The 23,538-nt window shown below is 39.3% G+C and overlaps 1 protein-coding gene across 1 annotated transcript in view; it reads left to right on the top strand.

The window, feature by feature from the left end:
* The first annotated feature begins 523 nt into the window (after positions 1 to 523).
* Positions 524 to 23,538, top strand: part of LOC122564784 (protein Niban 2) — a 195,210-nt gene continuing 172,195 nt past the window's right edge. The window contains exon 1 of the mRNA XM_043720003.2: positions 524 to 702. Coding sequence (XP_043575938.1) covers positions 648 to 702 — 55 coding nt within the window. The 5' untranslated portion in view covers positions 524 to 647. The remainder of the gene's footprint in view (positions 703 to 23,538) is intronic.

Below are 23,538 nucleotides of genomic sequence, written 5' to 3' on the forward strand. Positions count from 1 at the left end.
AACATTGATTTTCCTGCTCCTCAGATACTGCCTGACCTGCTGTGCTTTTTCAGCACCACCCTAACCTTGACGGACAACAGAACTCTAGCTTCAACTAGTTTATTGCTAAATTTCTACCTCAACACCATTTTCCCATAACATTTCCACATCCCTTTCTATCTTTCATACCTGGAAATCTATCAATCTCAGTCTAGAATATACTAAATACTGAGTTCCCCAGCAGGGGGCTTCAGACAATTGGCCCTGCTCCTTGGTTTAAGCTCTTCATTTGTTTGGCTTTTGCAGCAAAAGAGTTGTATGCTACAACTCTGATCCGACCTTTTTAGTTGTGCCCGAAAACCATGTGTGTGCAGGAGCTGCAGCTTTAGAAAGTTTAAGGTAATAGCGCATGTGTCATTTTTAAACCCCACCCCGAGCAGAGGGAGGGAGGGGAATGTAAGGATTCAGCCGTGAGATTAAAACTTGTTTAACAAGGAATAAGGGAGGGGTGTGTCGAGCGGGGAGGGAAGTGTTTGGAGAAGCTTTTCCTTGCGCTTGTGCAAAGAGCTCCCAAGTCTCGCCTCTCTGGGAAGCTTTTGTATCTGTGTTGGGTGGCCAGTCTCAACATTTGCAGGGGGAGGTCAGTGCTGTGCGGAGAGTGGGACGCAATGGGAGATGTAATCTCAACTCACCTTGATGAGAACCGGCGTCAGTTTATCACAGGTATGAGGAACAAGCCGGACCTTTCTAATGTGAGCTCAGAGATTTGTCTGCCTCGCGTTGGGCAACTTCCAGATTGGTAAACTTCACGTGAAGATCTAAATGAGCCGAATGCTGTGAAACTTTTGTTTGTCGAGAATTGTTTTGTTCTTAAATTCCCGGTGTGAGTTTCTTGATGGATATTGATGGGGAACAGGCAGCATTCTGAAGCGCTCAATGCTGTTCTCTGGGGAGGCTACTGGCTGAGAAGCTGACCGGCTGTGGTCTCTCTCTCTCCCCACCTTCACCCCCATTAGATAATTTTTATGTTTCCACATGGACCACACAGGCGAGAAAGACAAGTAACCACAACCCGGGACTGGATTTCCGTTCTATCTTATCAGGGGAGTCGTCTTCTGGGCAGGGAGAGGTTCCCTTTAACTGGTTGTATACAATGAAACAGTGTAGGGATGTGCGGTATTACTGTGTGTTAATTACAGGAAACACATAATTGAGGTTGTTTGTGGAGTTTCAGAGTTCATATCTGAAAGATGAGAAATATTCCGCCAATTTTACAACCCTTATCTTAACTCCAGCTATTACAGTTACTAAACTGCACATGTAAGGAATCCGATAGTGTGGTTTCCAATTAAATAACAACACAATCTGCATCTCCTCTAGTTCCTCGAGGCAGCCAGGTACACTGGGCTCCAAAAGCGTTAGCTTGTTTATTTAGGACCTCAGGAAGTCCTGAGACAGCAGTGCAGACTGGTCAGTTGAGCCAAAGGTGGTATTGGCTTTAAAGAAGTTTAAGTTCCAGCATAAGAAGAGGTTTTCAAGCACCTAGGTTAAAAGGTTGAAGGTTTGTGCCATTGCTGGGAGAGTGGAAGGAGGGTATTATGGATGCCAGCATTGGTACTTCCATGGACAAAGACCTCAGGAGGTAATAGAGGTCAGCTTTTGTACAAGGTAGGGATAAAGCTTTTGTGCAGAGGAACGGGGAGTCCATGAGAATGATGAGTAGAAGTAGAGTCATAGAGATGTACATCACAGAAACAAGCCCTTTGATCCAACTCTTTCATGCCGAACTGATATCCTAACCTAATCTTGTTTCTGGATTAGTGGTGCTGGAAGAGCATAGCAGTTCAGGCAGCATCTAAGGAGCTTTGAAATCGACATTTCGGGCAAAAGCCCTTCATCAGGCTTTTGCCCGAAACGTCGATTTCAAAGCTCCTTGGATGCTGCCTGAACTGCTATGCTCTTCCAACACCACTAATCCAGAATCTGGTTTCCAGCATCTGCAGTCATTGTTTTACCTAACCTAATCTTGTCCCATGTACCAACATTTGGCACCTATCCTTCCAAACCTTTCTATTGATGTACCCATTCAAATGCGTTTTAAATGTTGTAATTGTGCCAGCCTCCACCATTTTCTCTCGCAGCTCATCCCATATATGCACCACCCTCTTCATGAAAATGTTACCCCTTAGGTCCCTTTTAAATATTTCCCCCCTCACCCGAAACGTATGCCCTCTAGTTTTGGACTCTCCCACCCAGGGAAAAGATCATGCCCTTCTTGATTTTATAAGCATCTATAAGGTCACCCCTCAGCCTCTTACACTCCAGGGAAAATAGCCCCAGCCTATTCGGCCTCTCCCTATAGCTCAAGTCCTCCAACCCTGGCAACGTCCTTGTAAATCTTTTCTGAACCCTTTCAAGTTTCACAACATCCTTCCAACAGGAGGGAGACCAGAATTGCATCCAATGTTCCAAAAGTGTAGTCAAGAAATAGAACTTTTCAGCCACACCCTGTCTTGCTCAAAGTTCTGTGTGTGCAAAACATTTAATGCAGGGGTGGAGTACAGGAGCACTGTTGGAAACTGTGAAATTTGCAGTACCAAAGGCTTGTATGAGGGTGTTGTGGTTTTAATATTTCTGTTAGTATTTCACTAAAGTGAGCACCTCTTCATGTTTTAAGCCCAAATGAGAGCTGCTTGAATACAGCAGACAGAAGTCCAATTTTTCATTCTGTTCACTCTTGGTTTTCTTTCCATGAGAAATCAGTGAGAAATGGTGGAGTAGCTAAGTGCTGATTTTCCATTTATCGTTACTTTCCCAGCCTGAGTCACTGCCATATTTGAGTGACTAACTCGGCAGAAAGACTTGGTTCAAACTAGAACAGCCCTGGTCTGTGTCACTTGGGGTTAATGTTTCCCCACAATTTTACATTGGATTCTGTTTGTGTGCCTCTCCAGTCTGATTCAGCCATTTAAACAGCAGCATCAGACTTGGTCAGGAACAGTCTTGGCCTGTGTGTAATGGGTGAGAGCTCGACTTGGCCACAAACAAAACAAATGACACCTTGTCTGTTTGCTGTTGACTGTGTTTTCTCTTCAGTCATGCAGAAAGATGCTGCCAGCTTGTTAATGTTGCACTGCGGCTTTGAGTGTGTGAACTACAAGTGAAGAGCTGTCATTCATTGTCTGCAGGTTTTCTCAAAACTGACAGTAACTGTTTTGGTTTAGGGAAGATGAAAGCTCACCACTTTGTGATACACCTGGCGCTAGGAATATTCTGAGACACTTCTTCAGGCACTAAGGTGATTAGGAAATGATTAAACACTATCAATTGAGAAAGAAATAGTGATACTGAAGATCTCATGAGTAATCTAAGATTTAGACTTTGGAACCTACACTTCTACAACAGACAATCGACTAGTTGTAATTAACTTGAAAAGTTTAAGATTTAGCAGGTTAGGTACGATGTATTATCTATATTTTTAAAAACATACTTCCCATGATGGTTGAAGGTGGCTCACTTATATGGCCGGGGGTGCACCAACATTGTCATAATGTGTCGATCTCAGTAACTTGTAAAGACGTCCTACTGCTCTTTAGCCAGTATTTTAGGGAATTCTTCTTTCATCTTTCCTATTCTGCCTTCATATAGAAGATGGGCACTTGCTGACGAACACCACAGTGCGGCATGGTGACTCAATAGTTAGCATTGCTGCCTCACAGCACCAGGGACCCAGCTTCAAATACCGCCTCGGGCAACTGTCTGTGTGGAGTTTGCATGTTCTCCCTGTGTCTGTGTGGGTTTTCTCCCACAGTCCAAAGATGTGCAGGTTAGGTGAATTGGCCATGCTAAATTGCCCATAGTGTTAGGTGGATTAGTCAGGTGTAAGTGTAGGTGAGTGGGTCTGGGTAGGTTGCTCTTTGGAGGGTTGGTGTGGATTTGTTGGGCCGAAGGGTCTGTTTCCACACTGTAGGGAATCTAAATCTTAAAAAAAAAAACGCCACCTGAAGAAGCTCATGCCCCTTAACAAGGACACATTAATATATTTGAATTCTGTGGGCTGGTAGTTTTCATCATGTTGATCGTTTGTATGAACCTTTCTAATTGAGCGCAAGACAGGTCCCTAGCTGTAGCAATGGTCACCACCTCTGATCATCTTGTTGAGATCAACTTTTGATTCTTTTCAAACATTTTCATAGTAAAGAAGTGTACACAAGGTGCCAGACAATTCCTTGACTTCAGTGGGGGAATGTACTGCCTCAAAGTATATTCAAAATATAACCTTTGTGACTATTACCTTTATAGTATTGTTGTGCTTTTTGCAGAGAGGGGGGAAGCATCAATATGGTATTAGCTAGGTTTATGAGAAAGTCATACTGGGTGGAAGATGCTAGTTTATTGAAGGCTGTAATTTCTTACAGTGCTCTCTTTGTTGGGTGCTTATTAATGCTAATGATATGAAGTAATGTATTGCTTTCAGCACAAGTGGTGGCTGAGTGAAAACTGGGTGTTCTGACATATAGCAAGTATTTCAGAATTACCCTTTAGTTTTTCAACAGGATTGGAAGTTACCTCATTGCTTTGGTTTGAGATGGTCTACCCACATAGCTATGGGGTGAATAAATGCTGCCAGTGGTTATGAATAACATGACCAAGTTTAAAGTAAACAGTTTGGGGACAATACAGATCATTGTTTTAGAGGCTAAAATGTGAACTTTGGTCCAAATGAGCTGAAATCTACAGTCTGCTAAAATGAAGTAAAAAGTAAGCTTGAACACTTAGTTATTAACAAGCAGGAGGCTGGAAGAACACAACAAGCCAGGCAGTATCAGGAGGTGGAGAAGTCAACGCTTCAGCCTCCTGCTTGTGTACCTTTTTTGGATTCTAGCATCTGCAGTTTTTTTTGTATCTCACTTAGTTAATAACAGCAACTTTTATTTTAATTTGACAACATCAGTGCCACCATACAGATGGCAGTGATTCAATATGGCATCACATTATGACATCCACCTCAGTTAATAAATATCCTTATCAGCAATGCTGTGATGGCCCATGAATTATGAATGAATGATTTTCACTAGTTATTCAATCTTCTGTGCTGATGAAGCGTAAGTCATAACTGATTTGAAAAAAATGTGACTGTTCTTAGCACCCACATTAATAGCATGGGGAAACTGGACTTAGTGATAGCATACACGCAATTATAATGTTGTCTCTACTGAATATTTGAAGCTGATAATTGACCCTGATTTAGTGAATTATTGCATTAGCTAAAAATAATTATTTTCGATAAATGAACCTGGCTTGAATTGCAACAATGTTTGTGTGAATTTGCATATCTTGCATCTCTGGAATTTTTGGTTGTTCTTTTTAATGGCAAGGTTTTGCAGGTACAATATACTTGCAATGTATTTATGAAAACTATTATAGGGTGGAGTAGTGTGAAACAGGAATTGGGTTATTTTGCTTCAGTATCTTGTTATTTTACAGCATAATTGTGAAATTTGTATTTAGTTTTATTCCATAGAATATATAACCATTCTGTGTAATTCACTTTGTTACCTTTCACCTAATGTCTCAGAATGTATTTGCATCATATATAATATATTTTAAAAGGTAACAGGATTTGTCTTTTAATGTTCTTCTATTTCCTGCACTAGTAGTGATCTGTTACAAAGCTTTGGTGGCTAAAGACCAAAAGTTTATGAAGAACTCTTATAGATGAAAGAGGAGTGAATGACCAACACCCTGTGCTGTAAAGCCAGAGATACTTACTGAATGAAGTATTGTCTGGACTTGTACATTCCATTATGGATTTTTTGATGTCAAAATTCCATTGTGTTGTGACAAGAAACTGGTTCAATTTGAACAAGTTAGACCATGTATGCATCACACGTTGCAGTTATGTCACCTCTTGACCTCTTCAGGAAGCACAGCCACTGTATTTCAGTGGCTCTGGTTTTGATTTCTATGTGGGATTTTATCCCAGCTACCATGCTGCTGTGCTTACTGCCGCTCGAAGTGAAACGTTGTGCATTGCAGATTATACAAAAAAAAAGCCTGTTGAAATAGTTGGTACTTGAGCTGCCATCAAGGAAGAATGATTTACTTTTAGAACAGAAATGTTCTCAGGCTGGTAATACTCCTGTGTGCAGAATCTGTTTTTTTTTAAAATAGCATTCCATAGCTCTGACTGTGGGTTGTTTTCTTTGGACCCTTCCTTGGTGGTTTAATGAGTTCTCGGACAGAAATTTAGGTCCATCTGGCACTGCAGCGAGTCATCGTTTTAAATGTCTGATTCAAGACTGGGTCTTGTGCGTACTAACCAAGTTCTTTCAGTAAAATGTTATATGAGAAATATGTGCTTTTTACTCCGATGTCTGGGATTTTCAAAGGACTGCAGTCTGTTTTGAGCTGCTTTTCACTGAGTATAGAGATGCAAGATGAGACTGTGTTTTTAAATGATCAAACTGCTGATAAGCTGCTGAATAATTTCTTTGCTTCCAAAAGATATTAACTGCAAACTGTGCTGTTGAGCCCTGATTAACTAGTATATCAGTCAGTGCAAATATGTGAGATGTCATCCTGAAACTGAATCAGGCTATGAATTGGTAGTTTTTCTTCTCTTGAAGTAGTGAAACTATCCACCCAGTAATCTATTGTGGTTTCTCAAAACATCTTAACTGGAAGCTGCATAATATGGCTTTCTAAGTGGTAAGCTATGGTTAAAAATGTTTCCATAGATTGTGGTCCTTTTAAAGTTCAAATGAAAAGCTGGAATTCGTGAAGATTTGCGTGATGGATGATTGAAGATTTGGAATCAGTGTGGGGAATAGAGGAGAGCAAACCTATTTGATTTTAGCTGTGATAGGCTGCACTGAATTTGAGCCCTGGAATCCTGTAGCGCATAATCGCTCATGCCTAGTGAAAATTGGTTATGTAAAAGTACCTAATTTCCTCAGGCACAAGAGGCTGATAATTGTTGCTAACCTGAGTTTCATAGAGGGGTTTGGGAGGAAAGAGGCACCATGGGTTGCTTTGGGAAAATAAGTGAGTAGAAATGTGCATATTTCTAAAACAGATGCATAAATCATAATATCAGATGAGATTACTTAGTGTGGAAACAGGCCCTTTGGCCCAACAAGTCCATACCGACCCTCTGAAGAGCAACCCACCCAGATCCATTCCCCTGCACCTAACACTACGGGCAATTTAGCATGGCCAATTCACCTAATCTGCACATTTTATTTGGACTATGGGAGGAAACTGGAGCACTCAGGGGAAACCCACGCAGACACTGGGGAGAATGCGCAAAACTCCACACAGACAGTTGCCTGAGGTGGGAATTGAACTCAGGGTCTCTGGTGCTGTGAGGCAGCAGTGCTAACCACTGTGCCACCATGCCACCCACAAACATTGTGATTAGTATTGCACAAGTCAACCTTCCACAGCACCTCACATGTAGTTGAGACTAAATCTGTCTTCGGACAAAATGGAGTAAAATTGTACCCAGTGTGTTTGCATAATTTAATGTTAAAGGAAAATTGTGATGTTAGGACATCTTCTAACATTTTAGATTTTGATAATAAGGTGGAATTGATTGAAGCACTTTAGTTTTGCCTGTGCAAGTTAGGAAACTGAGAGGTGCTAAACTGAAATGTGAAGTGGTCACAAGTGATGAGAGGATGTAATTTAGAGTTTGACATGTTTGTAAGGATATTTGCATTCTCTAATTGTGGACAATTTTAGTGTTAACAATAGCATGTACAGAACATGATAACAAGTGGCTCGCTAAACTTGTACTTTCAGCAAGCAACGTTTGTCCTCCAAGATCATAAACTGAAAATTCAGATGTGCACTGACCTTTACTCTTGTTGCACTGCATAAATTCCTGATAGGAATGATGGTCTGTAGTCAGTAGTTTTCACTATTTGTTGCATTGTAACAAGGATGTGTTTGAAACTGTTTTCTTAAAAAAAAAAAGGCCTGCAGTTGACTTGAGGCTTTGCTGATGGAAAATAGGTTGACGTTCATTCATTACAAAGTGTTATACCACATAATGCTTGATCTAATATGCAATTATTAAAGCAAAGCTCTTTTTAAATTGGCCTCCCTCTTTAAATCAGAAGCCAATTGTTTGTTACAATTGTGTTTTTTTGGCCAGGCAACTTGCAGATTTGGAATGTGCTTGTTCATTCGTACTGCACCTCAAATACCCAACGCTTATGATTTGATTTGTCTCTGTAGCGCAGTATGATATTTGTATGTAATGGTTATACTCTATAATGTTACCTGTGGCTCTATTGGTAGCACTCTGTCTGAATAAGAGATTTGAGTGTTGAAGACCCACTGAACATCTTTGGGATAAATCAGGCTGACTGTCCATTGCAGCATTGAGGCGAAGCAACATCCTGCTAAATCTTTTTCTGAACCCTCTCCAATGTAATAATTTTCTTCCTATGAATGGCAACTAAAACTGCACTCCATACTCCAAAACAGCCTCACCAAAATCCTGTATGATCACATGATGTCCCAACTCCTATTCTCCATGCTCTGAACTAAGAAGGCAAGCATACTAAATGCTGCCTTTATCACCCTGTCTACTGACCCTCTCTCTAGGTCTGTCTGTTTGACAACACTCCCCAAAGCCCTACTATTAAACTGTGTAAGTCATTTCCTTGTTCGTCTTATCGAAGTGCAAAGCCCTGCATTTATCCACATTAAATACCATCTGCCTGGCCTTGGCTTATTGACTCAATTGATCAAGATCTCTTTGGAATCCTAGATAACCTTCTTCAGAAATTGCCTTTTAGAATGGGAATTGTCCACTTTTTGGTTCAACGTGGCATTACAGTGTACCACAACTTTGTGCTGTGTAGAGATGTACTACAATCTCATTGAAGAAGAATGTGATAGCTAGTGGGTTGAATCACTTTGGACAGAAACCAGGTCTGTTCATACTGCCTTAGATTAAGGGATTGACCAGACTATTGGTCTCCTGCAATTTTGTGTTTTGATTCCAATTGCTTTTAATATATCCTGTGGCCTCACTAGTCAGTTGAACATTATGGATGTCTTGCCAGCTGTGCTAAGCTTGACTGTCCTTGAAATGTTTTGTTCATCAGACCGACAGCTGGAGTCCCTTATCTCATTGACTTCACCATACTTGATCTCGAAGGCTTTGTTATATTAACTGCCTAAGCATGCATTAGTGCTTGTAGCGATTCCTAAATCTGTATTGGTTAAAAATGAAGAGGGTGTTTGTATTTGTCACACTGCTCCATTTAGCACTAGCCTATTTGCTTATTAGGTGGATTCTTACTACAAGCAGTAGAAGTAACAAGCCAGTAATGAAGAAAATGTTAAAGGTTTGTAAACTAACATTGTTGATACCAAGGAAAAATCATACCTGTTTAACATTCTCATGAGCTTGAGTGAAATTTGTCATCTGTGTGCCTTGGTCTGATGGCTTTCACTTTGCTTAAACAGTTCAGCACTCAATTTAGACTTGGCTCCAAGAAACCCTATCCTTTTGTTGGGGTATCTTGACCAGTAATCTATAGAAAGCAACCAGGAATAAGTTAGCAGTGGGTTTTGACATTCCCTCCACTATCTGTACTCTGATAGGAGAAAAGGGCGATTTTGTTGGGGAGGGTGGGGGTGGGGGGGGGGGGGGGGGGGGGATGTGGTAGTGTGAGGACCAGCACTGATATTAGAACATTACATTTATTTGATCAAAACTTTTTTTTTTACTGACTTTAATAGCATGTCCTCAATGTGATTATGGTATATGGGTGTTTTAAAATGTTCATCTGAAATCTACCTCCTGTAGAGAAGAGGATACTGTTTTTAAGTAGGCAAACCTTTGCTGAAATAGCAGGGGAATCTTGACCAATACAAAACTATCATGAACATAGCCCCCTTTGTCAAGTGAAACACTGCAGTGCACAGTATAACTGGCAATGTTGCGGAAGTGGTGACAATTGGTACAACTGGCCTAGTCATCCACAACCCCAGGCAAATGTTAACGGATCTCTTGTAGAGTAGAGGTAGTGTCCCTACCTGTGGACCAAGAAGCCTAGTTTCAAGTCCCACCTGCTTCAGATGTGTAATTACATTTCTGATCACGGTGAAATATCTATAAGGAAGTGTTTGCTGGGTTTTGTTAACCTCCAGAATCTTGGATGAAACTTAGGCCTGTTGTTTTGCTTGCAGCAGTTCTTCCAAACTTTCTGCTTTCTAATGCAACCAGAAGTTGCATTGTAACTTGATTTGAATTGTTCCTACTATGCCTTTCTTACACAAGTATCTCTGGTGTTTTGTCATGCTGTAACTAAGTAACTGCACAAGCTGAATTATTCCAGTTTTAAAATTTTAAGAATATGGTAGCTTGCTTCACCTCTTTGTGAGGGCCATCTTTTAACAATGTTAATTGGTTTGATTATATAGTATTTAAAATGCATAAAGTTCCATGTACAATGGAAACCAGCATTTTCATTGTGAAGTTTTCATTTTCATGTAGCTGTTCATTTGCAGGTCTCAGTTGCAGGCAACAGTTCATATGTGAAATGTATGGCACATCAAAGAGTAGAGAAAAGGCAAGAGAAGAAAATATTAATGTGTGGAAATGATGGTCCGAGAATACCAGGAAGAGACTAAGGAAAAGATCTTTGAATACAGCAACAATCAGAACTAGATGTTACAAAAATAACAAGGACAAAGCAAAATATATCTGTGCTTAGCATTCATAAAGTAAATTCATTGATGTAAATAATTAAAATCTAATAGCTATTTAGTGTTATTTGGGTTCTGAATATTGAGGGATATTTATCATTCACAACAATAGAGGAAGACAGGTGAAGGGGTAGCACTGTTAATGAAGATGTAACTTTTTTGTGATTGTCAGAGATTAACTTGATTCGGGAGATCAAAATGTAGGATGGGTTTGGGTGGAGATAAGGAAGAGTAGTGGAAAAAGAGGAAGTGGCATAGATCCCTGCAACAGTGTGCAATGTGAGAAATATTATGTGCTTGTTTGTGAAAGACAGCAATAACATTGTGACTTTGATTTATTTTCCAGTTTATACCTAAACTGGATTGGCTTGAGCAACCTGGATTATGAATTTATGCAATGCTTTTGAGCATTCCTTGCAGCAGCAGATTTTTTTTTTTGGAACGCAGGCAGGTTATTTTACACTTGGTATTGTGGTGGGAATGATATAAAGACACCTCCTTTGCAGGCAATAATTTAACGTCTAGTTTATGAAGGAAAAGATTGATTCCAAGATTAATATTTTAAATTGAAGTAAGGGCAACTATGGTCATGAAAATTGAGCGAGTTGAAGTGAATTGGCATACTGGACAAAGGGGTAGATCAGTGGAGATAGTGGCAGGTATTTCAAGTGAATATTTCAGAATATTCAGGGTTACTGTATTTCACCTGTGAAGAAAAATTCTAAAGGGAGGAGATACTAGGCATGATTAACTAAAGAAGTTAGGAAAAGCGTCAAACTGAGGTAAAAACATACTACTGCACAAAGATGGTGGCAGGTCAGATAATGGGTCAAATATAAAGAGTGACAGTACATGACAAAAAAAAAATCAGGAGGAAGAAACTTAGTGTGTGAGAAGTCCAGCGAGGAATTTCAAGACAATTTCTACATGTATGCAAAAACAGTTGTTCCTTTTAAAGTGAGAATGGGAATTAATAGGTGATAATACTTAAATGACAGATGAAAGGAATAATTATTTTGCTTTATACCATAAGGACATAAAAGAAGTTCCACTAATGTGTGTAAATTAGATGATGGAAGGGAGAGATAAAAATTTTGTGAAAGGTATTCATGAGAGAAACAATACATGGCACATTGATTGGACTGTGGATTGACAGGTCTTTGAGTCTGGGTGGACTCTGTTCTCAGTCCATAGAAAGTGACGAATCATGTAGGAGGCTACCAACAGATGTCAATAGGTTGAGTGAGTGTGCAAAAGTCTGGCAGATGGAGCATAAGGTGGAAACTGTGAGCTAATCCACTTTGGCAGGAAGGATGATTAAAAACAGTATTACTTAGAGATTTGTGTCTGGAATCCTGAGCAGCAGAGACATTTAGGCATTCTAATGCATGAGATGCACAAAGTTGGTATGCAAGTAGAACAACTAGGCAGAAACGGTATCATGGACATTGTCGTGTGTTTGATGGAATCTACTTGCCTTGACAGGTGTGGCTCCAACAACACTCAAGAAGCTTGATACCATTCAGGATAAAGTAGTTGCTTGATTGTAAATGTGGTGCCATTTGGTCCCTCCATTATTGATGCTCAGTAGCATAAGTGTGCGCCATCTATAAGATGCATTGCAGAATATTATTAAGCTTCTTTTAGAAAGTATCTTGGAGAACCTTAACCACTACCCACTAGAATGACGAGGGCAGCAATATGTGGGAATGCCACAATTAAGTTCCCCACCAAACTACACCAAATCTTAGTTTGGAAGTATATCATCATCCCTTCAATGTCACTGGGTCAAAATCCAGAAATCCTTCCCTAATAGTATTGTCAGTGTACCTAAACTAGTATATTGTGACAGTTCAATATGGCAGTTCATTATCACCTTCTTGGGGCAATTTGGCATCTGCAATAAATACTGGCCCATGAATGAAAGCAAGTGATCAAGAATGTTGATTGGATGCTATCCTTTCATTGAAAATCAAAATGAGGATGCTATGCTTCAGTTGGCATTGGTGACACTCCCATCTTGAATACAGTATAATGATTTGGCCTCTGTAGGGGAGGACGTAAATGCATTGGAGGCAAATCAGAGGAGGATATTAGATTTGATAATGGGTTAAATTGGCTGTATTATAAGGATACATTTGACAGACTCTGCTTGTTTGCACTGCAGTTTAGATGTGATTGGTGACTTGATTAAAATGTACAAGATGTATGATTGATCCTGACAAGGTGAATGTGAACAGGCCATTTTCACTTTTGGGTCAATCCAAAACTAGGGGGCATTATATTAAAATGGAAGAATAGGAAAAGTTTGGAGGAATATGGGCTAGGTACTGGCAGATGGGACTAGATTGCATTGGGATATCTGGTCGGCATGGACAGGTTGGACCGAAGGGTCTGTTTCCGTGCTGTACATCTGACTCTATCGCTCCAATTGCCCCCTTTAGGGATCTTGAGAAACTTGGTGTGCGGCTTTAGATTCTCCTTCTGAAGGTGGGACCATTTGAATATTATTAAGGAGGAGATAGATTCTCGTTGGAGGGTAGATGGGAATGTAAAATTTAAAACACCGGTCAACCATGAACTTATTAAATGGAGCTTGATGGGCCAAAGAGTCTACTTCTACTGTTTTTGTATGTGCATTTGATTTTGTTGTGAATTCTTAATTGTAATGCAATTTGAAGACATTCTGAGACGTTACAGGGAAGGAAGGGACCGGAAAGAAATCGCTGAAATGTAATTGTGAAATAAAGGTTGATTTTTTTTTTTGTTTCCTGGAATTTTGTCCCCCTATAATTGGTCAACCAAAAATGTACATGCCATATGCAATGGCTGGAATATTGTCACAATGAAGTAAAATCACCTGTTGTATTTAAAATGACAAAGTTAAGCTGCTCATTTGGTTTTGTTGCCTAAAAGTCCATTTACTTTTGCAGTGAAATATTCAACCTTGAACATGCTGACCAGCTTTATCATAGGGAGGTTAGAATAGAAACACAAACCTTTTTAGGGGCCCATCTTTAAATTGAACAATAATAAATATTAAACTACAATAGAACAATTTCTTTACTGTGAGAGAAGAAGTTGATTCGGATTAAATGGCAAGAACAGAAATACTTTATCTCCCTAATACCAGTAGCTATTTGCCATCTCTCGGTAAACTGACTCTAAATTAGTTGTTTTTAATATGATCTGTTTTTCCTTCCCTCTTATTTGAAGGTTAAATATGTATTATAAAAAAAATCCGCTGACAATGTGAACAGTGTGTAAATAAACACTGAACCCTAGGAATGCAACATTTTCCTATTAAAAAGGAGTTTGTTCAAATGGCTATGCCAAGCTTTCGGACATGTGACCGTTTGCTAGTGTTGTGCTTTTTATGTCAAAGGCCTCAAGTCATTCTAACTTCTTGTTTTGCTTTGTGGTAATACAACTTAGATGTTGCCATTTGAATGCCTCGTAGGTTGTAGCAGAGTTAATATAGGCAGTTTAACTTGTGATGATACAAAAGGCACATCAACATAGGTTTTGCTATGCATTATCTCATCTGAAAGGCATGTTTCAACATGTATTTCTCCCAGTCCTTCCCATTGATGGGCAGTCCATCTCCTCAATTTTGGTTTGTGGGGCAGTCACTGAGGGAATCTCAGATAATTGGATGTTTCAGGTGCAGAATGTTGACTTTTAGTGATGTGTTACTGATAACTTCACTCACAACACAACCACCCCCTGTGTCAGAATTGAATCAGTTTGTTTTTGTGAGAGACTGACAAAACAGACCTTTCCCAAAGCAAGTAAGAAACTTGTGTCCTAAAGGCTTAGATCCTGACTGGGCAGAAACTTTAAAGCTGAGGAGTCCAATGGCTATTATTCCATTGCAAAAGCTGAACATTTTCAATTGGTTATAACCCCTCTCCTTTTTAAAGGCACTTCAACAATAACTGTTTACTTTTCTCAGCTTGTACACAGGAGAGGAGTTCAGCCTTGTGATACTTGAACATCAGGCTTCTACACTGAAGTGACATGAGGTACAAGCAAACGATCAATAAGATAATTGAAACAGGGCCACACACTAAGGATGATAGACCCTGCAATTTGACCCTGATGGAAGGGTTTCTATTTCTCTTAATTTAGGCTATTGTCATTTTTAAGTAGATTTGACACTTGAACAGGCTGTCAAGCTTGAGTGTTACTGTACTGGAAGTAAACACTAGCAACTAATGAGACTTAAATCAATGGAAAGCTGTTTGGCGCTTGATGAAAAATACCAAATGTATTTAAAATAAAAGTTTTCCAAGCAGTTAACCTTCAATGTTTAGGCCAGAAAACAACTTAAATTTAGATAGTAGAAACTCTTGGGAGCAATTAGAACGTTTATAGGGGACGAAGCAATGTTCGGAGTTAAGGTTAGGTTAGATTATCCACAGTGTGGAAACAGGCCATTCAGCCTAACAAGTCCACACTGACCCTCTGAAGAGAAACACACCCAGACCCATTTCCCTCTGACTAATGCACCTAACACGATGGGCAATTTAGCATGGCCAGTTTACCTAACCTGCACATCTTTGGACTGTCAGGAAGGGAGCGATCCGGAGCACTCGGAGGAAACCCAAGCAGACACTGGGAGAATGTGCAAATCGAGCCCGGGTCCCTCGTGTTATGAGGCAGCAGTGCTAACCACTGGAAAAAAAAAACAAGATCCTTTCCTCATACAGTCTGATTCATGTCAGCAGACTGAGAATGGCATCAATACAATGATTTGTCAGGCTGAAGAGTGGCTTCATAGAGGCCTTCATAATTATGGAAGGTATTGATATTCTGGCTGTAAACATGAGTTTCCTCCCTTTTTTGGGAGGGGTGACTAACAGCAAAAATATAGATGCAGTCATAAATTTGGGAGAAATGTCTTTACGCAGTTAAAGCAATGAGGAGGAATTCATTAGTAAAGTGATTGAGTTAATAGCGATCTAATGAGCAGATGGATGAACATGAGTTAGAAATGACAATGCACCAAGTCCATGTGCAATTGCATTGAGTTGCTGACTATTCCAAGTTCTTCGTCGTTGGGTGAAAACCCTTGAAAACTCCTTTTTTAATATCACTGTGAATGTACCTTCAGCACAGACTGCAGCAGTGCAAGAAGGCAGTTCACCAAGCAAGATAATAAGTGCTGGCCTTAACAGTGATGTCAGCGTCCCATGAATGATTAAGCAGCCTTGTGCACAAAGCAAAATGTCTCTAACAGCAGCAAGTTGAATTGCCAGTAATAGACTTCAGATGTTGTTGGAACGTTTGGCTTATCCTAGCCTATTTTAAATAAGATCTGTATATATCACCTTCAAAAGGCAGATGTAATATTTCTCTTCATAAGAGTGCTGGTCTGCTTTAAACCCTCCTGTCTTAGACTAGCAGTATATCCATACCATTCTGACACCCAAAGTGAGATTTTCAGCAATTCAGCCAAGCTGTGTGTTTATGTTCAATTGTTCATTATATCAAATCCGCTGTTTAAATTTTATTCATGTACCATCTGGGACTGAGTGCGTTATATTTAACTTTGCATTTTCTAAGTAAAACACTTTTTTTTTTCCCCTCATGGAGAGCTCAAGTTGGTAGTGAAACTGCTGTTTATAAACAGGCAATGTTCCTTTTCAAAAGGAGCTGTAGAACTCGGGCAAGATTTAACCATGGGATATTGATGACGTAGTTCCAAGTTCAATTTCCAGTCTCCACTGAACCTCATGTGAAGGATTCAAATCTTTTAAAAGACTTCCAGTTAACTGTATCACATCAAAATATCAGTGATTCTTTACATAAACAAAGCTATTACTCACTCATTATGTTTATTAGGAAAATTTGAGATTTAATTAACTCTGAGCATTGGCTCAATGGTAGCATTTGATTCTGAGTGACAGTTCAAACTGGAAATTTGAATTGTAATTAAAGTTGACGTTTCAGTGTACTGCTGTGGGATTGTTGTACTATTATAGGTGCTGTCTTTTAGGTTAAACATATTCTGCTTGTAAATATGGGTTTCCTCACGTACTTGGGTGTGAATGACTTTCTGGTTGTGCTTATTGAAGAACAAAGACATTTTGCTAGTGTCTTGCACAACATTTTATCCCTCAGCCCATACCCTTTCATACAAACATAAATATGGATATTTTTATTTCATTTGTGAGGTCTTACTATGTTAATTTGCCATGTTTGCAACATTACAACAACTTTGCAGAAGCACTTTGTGATTTGTGAAGTCTTTTTTGTAAAGAGGACATAAAGGTCTGATGTAACTGCAGATTTTATTGATAGCAAAGCTTCCCCGTACTAGATATATTTCCACCCCCTCCCATGTTATCCCAATCCCAAGCCTCCAAGTCGGCACGCCCCCCCCCACCTGACCTATCACTCTCTCTCTCACCTTCATCCACCTATCACCTTCCCAGTTACCTTCCGATCCCACCAATCCCGCCCCAACCCACCAGCCTCATTCCTGATGAAGTGCTTATTGCCTGAAATGTCGATTCTCCTCTTTGGATGCTGCCTGACCTGTGTTTTTCCAGCACTGCACTCTCAACTCTGATCTCCAGCATATGCATCCCTCACTTTCTCCTATATACAATTCTTAAACCCCATCTAATGAAACATGATGTGTCTATAAAGCCTAGTGACTTCCTTCTGCTTTATCTTTGATGTAACGAAGATGGGTCTTCCTCCAGGCGTGGGTGGTCTAATACCAGGGGACGGAGTCTCAGATTAAGGGAGTATGTAATTTTTCACTGAAATTTTTCACTTGGAGAAGGTGGTGAATCTCAACACCCAGAGATCTTGGGATAGAGAATTTCAATAATTGAGTATGTTCAAGATGGAGAGTTTTAGATACTAATGATATTCTGAGATGAGAGTTGTGTGGGAAAATGGCTGGTATCGAGTTAGATTACCAACTGTGGTTTAAGAGTGGGAGGGAAGACTCTGTGGACTGAATTGTTTATTCCTGCTCACTTACTTGTTTCCAAGCTGCTAAAATTACCGGATTGGTTTTTTATTTCCTGTGCACTATTTAATATACTATTATCAACAATGCATGACTTTTATAAGCATTACATAAATTCTGAATATCTCTGAATTTTAGATCTCTTTCTGCAGAGTCCCTTGAAAATGCAACATAAATAGACATGCTTTTTTTTAGTGCCTGGAGGAAATCTGGTTTTAAATCTCTCCCCATTGCAGTTCCTTCAGATGCTGGCTGAAAATAAACATCCTGGCTAAAACAGTTGAAATAATTTGAACATAAATTTTGAGAGGAACTAGGTTTCAGCACTTCAGTGGTTTTGCCAATCATGTTGTCTATCTTTGTGGAGGAGAGCGTTACCATCGAACACTTTTTATTGTAGATTGAAACATTGTACGGTAACTAGCTGTTTTCAAATTTTACTTTCAGAAACCTTTCAGAGCTTTAAAGCAAAGTTTAAAAGGATATTACTGCACAAAAACAGAGTCCATGCTGTTGTTTCTTTTTTCTGGAAATGAGTCACCTACTGTGTTCACTCCATGTATTTGATAAAGAGCGATGCTAAATCGTAGTTTTTAATCTCATTTGAAAATAAACGTGGACCTTATTGCAACATTCTTTTGTGTAAGACAATTCCACATTACGCTTCCAGTGCGTGAAAATGTTTCTTTGGACCTAGCTTCTTTGATAAATTTGTAAATTATCTCCATTGGAAAACTGCAAAAGAGCACTGTTCACCTGTACAAGATTTAAAAAAAAAAAATCTCTGATCAAACTTTTCACCTCGTTTGGCTCCAGAATGAAAGCTTCCAAGGTCTTTCTTCATATCTAGATTCCTCATCCCTTAATCATCATACTTTTAAGACAAGGCTTATTTAAACAAATGGTGAGGCAGTAGACAACAATGGTTTAAAACACTGTGAAGTGATGTTGAGCAATAATTTCCTGGTTAGATCCCCTCTCTCATGCTGAATTTATAAATCTTGGCCACATTGGAATTCTTGAAGCAATTACATTTGCTTCTTGTACACAGTCTCAAGAAACAAAGACCAATCAGTTGTTCTCTGCTCAGTAGTTCTGATGAGACCAAAGAACTAATACTACTTTTTCAGTGATAGGGGATATCATGAGAGAAAGTGAGAAGAATTCTCCGACTTCACCAGATTATCTAATGAAGACGTACGTGCCTTGTGTGAGTGAATTTATGTAGAAATGAAAATTATATTTTGATTGCGGTTTGTTAGCTATAATTAAAGGAATACTTCCTAGTGAATTGTAATCCTATTTTTTTAACTCAACATAGAAATGACCATTGTGTAAACTATGGCTACTTCTATAACCCCATGCTTGTTGTCCATGTAGTTGGATTTAATTTCCCAGTAATGTCAGATTGCTGGATAATATGGAGACTTGTCAGTTCCTGAATTATTATGTTCAACAGCAGTTGAGAAACAATTGCCAGCTGTTAGCCTCAGGAAGCTCATGGGAACAATGTTTAGTTTTCATGCCTGCAGTTCACCATATTGGATTGGTTTTGCCATAATCAACTTCAATATGCTTGCCACCTCAGTTTGAAGTTAACATTCCTGGAAGATTAGGTTTTGGTTTTCTTCTGCTTCAAAGTAACTCGCATGTTTTCCCCTCCTCCACATAATCCTGCCAAATCACTTCAGAGAAGACATTAAACGTCCTGAACTGTCTCCTGGAAAAGCAGTTATAGATGAAGCTTTGTTGTTGTTAATGGTTGAACAAGCCCTCAGTGGAGACTGGAATTTAAGAATGTTTCTGCAAACATTCCAGTACTGCAGGATCAGATTTCCTGTCAGTGGAACTTTGCACAAATGGTCTATTTGTGTTACAGTGCTTGTAAAAGGACAATATACCATGATTTAACTCATGACTGCACTTTCACAATGTAACATGAATTTTCATCAGTTTGTCTGTGAATCTAATGGTGTGGAAATTCTTAGGCATTTGGATTTAAAATTACAGCTTCCGATTCACAAGGACTAGCTCCAAATATATGTATTAGTTTCCGTAACCCTCATATATATATATATAATCGTGGGTTCAAGTAGTACCCGATGTGGGTGTCAATATGAACCCGGTAATTGCAGGCTAGTTAAGTTAACTTCAGTATTTGAGGAACGTGTACAAACAATAATTCAAGACAAAATGAATAGTTGCATGGACAAATGCAGATTAAGTACAGAAAGCCAACATGGGTTTCTTCAGGGAAAATTGTTACCTCACATTAGTTGAGGAGGGTAATGCTGTTAATGTGGTGAATACCAACTTCCAGAAGACATCTCTAATGCTGCGCAGCAGAACTGTAGGTAAAACTATCGCTTGTTGGTGTTTGTGGAGGGGGATTTGCATGTGTGGAAGGATGGGAGCAAGATGAATACAAAATTGGCTGAATGACTCCCCCAAAAAAAGGTTGTGGTTAGTGGATGTTGGGTTGGAGGAAGGCTTGTGGTACAGTTCCCAGGGCTCAATCTTGGATCCCATTTTTTTTCCTTCATGTGTATTAATGACCTTGACTTCAATTCACAGTGCACAATTTCAAAATTTGTGCATAATAAACTTTAGAAGCATTGTGAGCTAAGAGGAGAGTCTTGTAGAACTAATTCAGTAAGGCATCTTGGTGAACAGGTGACGGACAAAACACAGCAGTTTTTGTTGTTTCTCTGCATTCTTCCAATAAACCTTTAAAGTAGCTGCAGGAACAAAGGGATCTGGGTATTTGTTTGCATATGTCAGTAAAGCTGGTAGGATAGTTTGAGACTGAGGATAATAAAACATGCAAGTATCTGAAGTTGCTTTATTAAAGACATGAAGTACATGAGCAAGGAAGTTATGTTGTTCAGCTTCACCTAGAGTACTTTATTCCATCCTGGGCACCACACTTTTAGGAAGGATGTAACTTCATTGAAGAGAGTGCAGAAGAGGTTTACAGGATTGATACCACAGCTGAGAAAATCCATTTTATGAAGATGAATCTGAAAAGTTTGTATTGTTTTCCTTTAGTAGAACAGAAATTGAAATGAGATTTGTTGACGTGTATTCAAAATCATGAGCCGCCTGGGTAGAGTGGATGGGGTCAAATGGTTGCTACTCATGATAGGTCTGAGAACAGTGATGTGTTTAAATTAATTGGAAAAAGAAGCAAAGCAATGAGGAAACCGAACATAACATAGCAAAACATTATGGCCTGAAATGCATTGTGTGAATTTGGTGCAGACAGTTCATTTGGAGCATTTAATGTGATCTGAAAAGGAAGAACATGCATAGTTAGAGTGACACTAAAAAAAAATGAAGACTGCAGATGCTGGAGAGTCAGAGTCAAAGTGTGGTGCTGCAAAAGCACAACAGGTCAGGCCACATCTGAGGAGCAGGAGAGTCGACATTTTGGGCATAAGCCCTTCAGGATGCCACCTGACCACCTGTTCTTTTCTGACACCACACTTTTTGACACTAAGTGAATTGTTCAGTCAGAGCCAGCACGGAAATGATGGATTGAGTGACCTCTCCAAACAATTAGTGTTATTTGTAAACTCAGTACATGGTATTGCATTCTATATAAAATTCTTGATGCATATTTCCTTTCATTCACAATGGTTAAGTCTTACACTATGAACCTAGCAGATGTTATTACTGGACAGGTCAGACCCCATACTGAAATCTGAGTTAATAGATGTATTTTATTTAACAAGATGGTCTTTCAATAAGGGAACTGAGTGCTGCAGATTTGGTTTGAACCAGAAAATAAGTTTATTATGAAACAAATTAATAAACTGAAGAATACATCTTAATTTGATTTCAAACCACAACAGAAAAAAATCCGATATTTCCCTTTATGGTACTGAAATATCAGATGGTAGTAACTTCTCTACTGTATGTAGGGTTGGCTTTAACTGTTTATTTTAATTCCCAGTCTTGAGAGTTTGATTGTCTTTTTCTTGATTTCTCACACAATTGAGATTAGATATTCTTAGCTTCAAATAACCTCAACAGGGTTATATGTACGCGCTCCCGAACCTGAGTCAACTAAAACCCTTGCACTGAGGTAATCTTTTTTTCCAGCATTTCTGAACTAACTTCTTCCTCCAGGGAAAGACTGCATTCTTGCATCTAAATCCAGCCAGGACTTGTGGACCAAACCAGAGAGTTTTCCAAGCTATGTGTTTTTCCCCATAACATGCACTCAATCAATTCCTGATTTTTCTAAACCAGAAGCAAGCTAACTTTGGTTCAACATCCAGATTCTTAAAATAAATGATATCACAATGATTCAAGCAGTGCATGTAGCAACACCCAGTTTTTACATTTGTTTGGCACTTTTGTGGCTGTTTAGGAATTGGAGTAATATATATCTAGTAGCATCAGTATGATAAAGGAGAATTGTCATTACGTAGGAGACAATGAAAACTGCGGATGCTGGAGATCAGAGTTGAGAATGTAGTACTGGAAAAGCACAGCAGGTCGAGGAGCAGGAGAATCGATATTTCGGGCATAAGCCCTTCATCAGCCCTTCTCCTGCTCCTGTGATGCTACCAGACTTGCTGTGCATTTCCAGCACTACACTTTGTAATTGTAATTACACGTGTAATTCACTTTTTGTCTGTACGGACTTGCTAACCATATAGTTGAAAGGGGCAATGTTTTCTTTCTCCAAGTGAGCTTGCACTGGTGCTTGAGAAAATGAAGTATTTAGCCTAACCTACCATTCAGAGAAAAAAATCCTATAGTCCAGTACGAACCACTTGACAACTGGCTTGATGCCTGGAATTTGTGGTGGTGTATTGTGTTAAAAAGCTGTGAAATACTTTAGGGGATCAGATAATGGAAAGCTGAAACAAAAGAACTGAATTTATTCATTCTGTGGACATACATGAATCCTAAAATTGTTGTAGGGTCTAACATGTTCCTGAGCTTGAACTGTTTCATTCCCTTTCATGTTTACATTTAAATTTTCATTGTTCACAATTCTTACCCAAATAGTGCACTATGACTTGGTTAAGAAGTAGCTTGCAGTATAGTTTATTGAAACAGATTTATTGAATGTTACAGGCCCAAGCTAATGCTTAACCTCGGCATAAACTTCTTCTCACCATTGTTTATCAAGCCCCCATCAATATATCATTATACGGTATTCCTTTCTGACTGGTACTTGCCTAGATTAGTATTAAAGACATCTGTACCAATTACCTCTTATTTATGTTAGCAAGTTTTGCATTCTCTGAATTTCTGATTCGGTTTATTACTGACTGTAATATATGATAGCGCTAACTCTCGTGTTGGCCACAATTTGGAATGTGTTTCCAACTCCTTTACTGAACTCTTTCTGAAGAGCTTCCATCATTAGATTAAGCCTTGAGAAAACAAGAGCAAGCTGCTGCCTTGTTGTGGGTTTTGCCTCCAGCAGGGTATTCATGTCTGATGCAGAAATACTTATGTTATCTCCTATAATAACATAAGCAGGTATTGGTAACATGATGCTGAAAGAATTCAACAGACATTTTTATTACAACTCCTGACATGTATGTTTTACAGTCACAAGCATTTCAGTGTAAGGGGTAATATTAAGCTATTGAGTTACAAACAGTAGTATGCTTTCACCAGTGTCATCCTTCAAGACGTCTCAACAAAGATGGAGTCTGAGACCTATGTTCTCATGTTGGGTTAGTGACCATGACATGGAGTGTGAGTCTTAAAGGCATCCTGCATAGGAAATGTGAAACACAACATAGTGACCCTGAACTGTCCACTCCTATATCTCACCCTGGACTCAAACAAAAAAACTGAGCCCGTGCCTCAGC

The sequence above is a fragment of the Chiloscyllium plagiosum genome, unplaced genomic scaffold (assembly GCF_037043375.1).
Source record: "Chiloscyllium plagiosum isolate Xiang-an unplaced genomic scaffold, Cpla_swu_hap1 HiC_scaffold_21, whole genome shotgun sequence".
In the NCBI taxonomy this organism is placed as follows: domain Eukaryota; kingdom Metazoa; phylum Chordata; class Chondrichthyes; order Orectolobiformes; family Hemiscylliidae; genus Chiloscyllium; species Chiloscyllium plagiosum.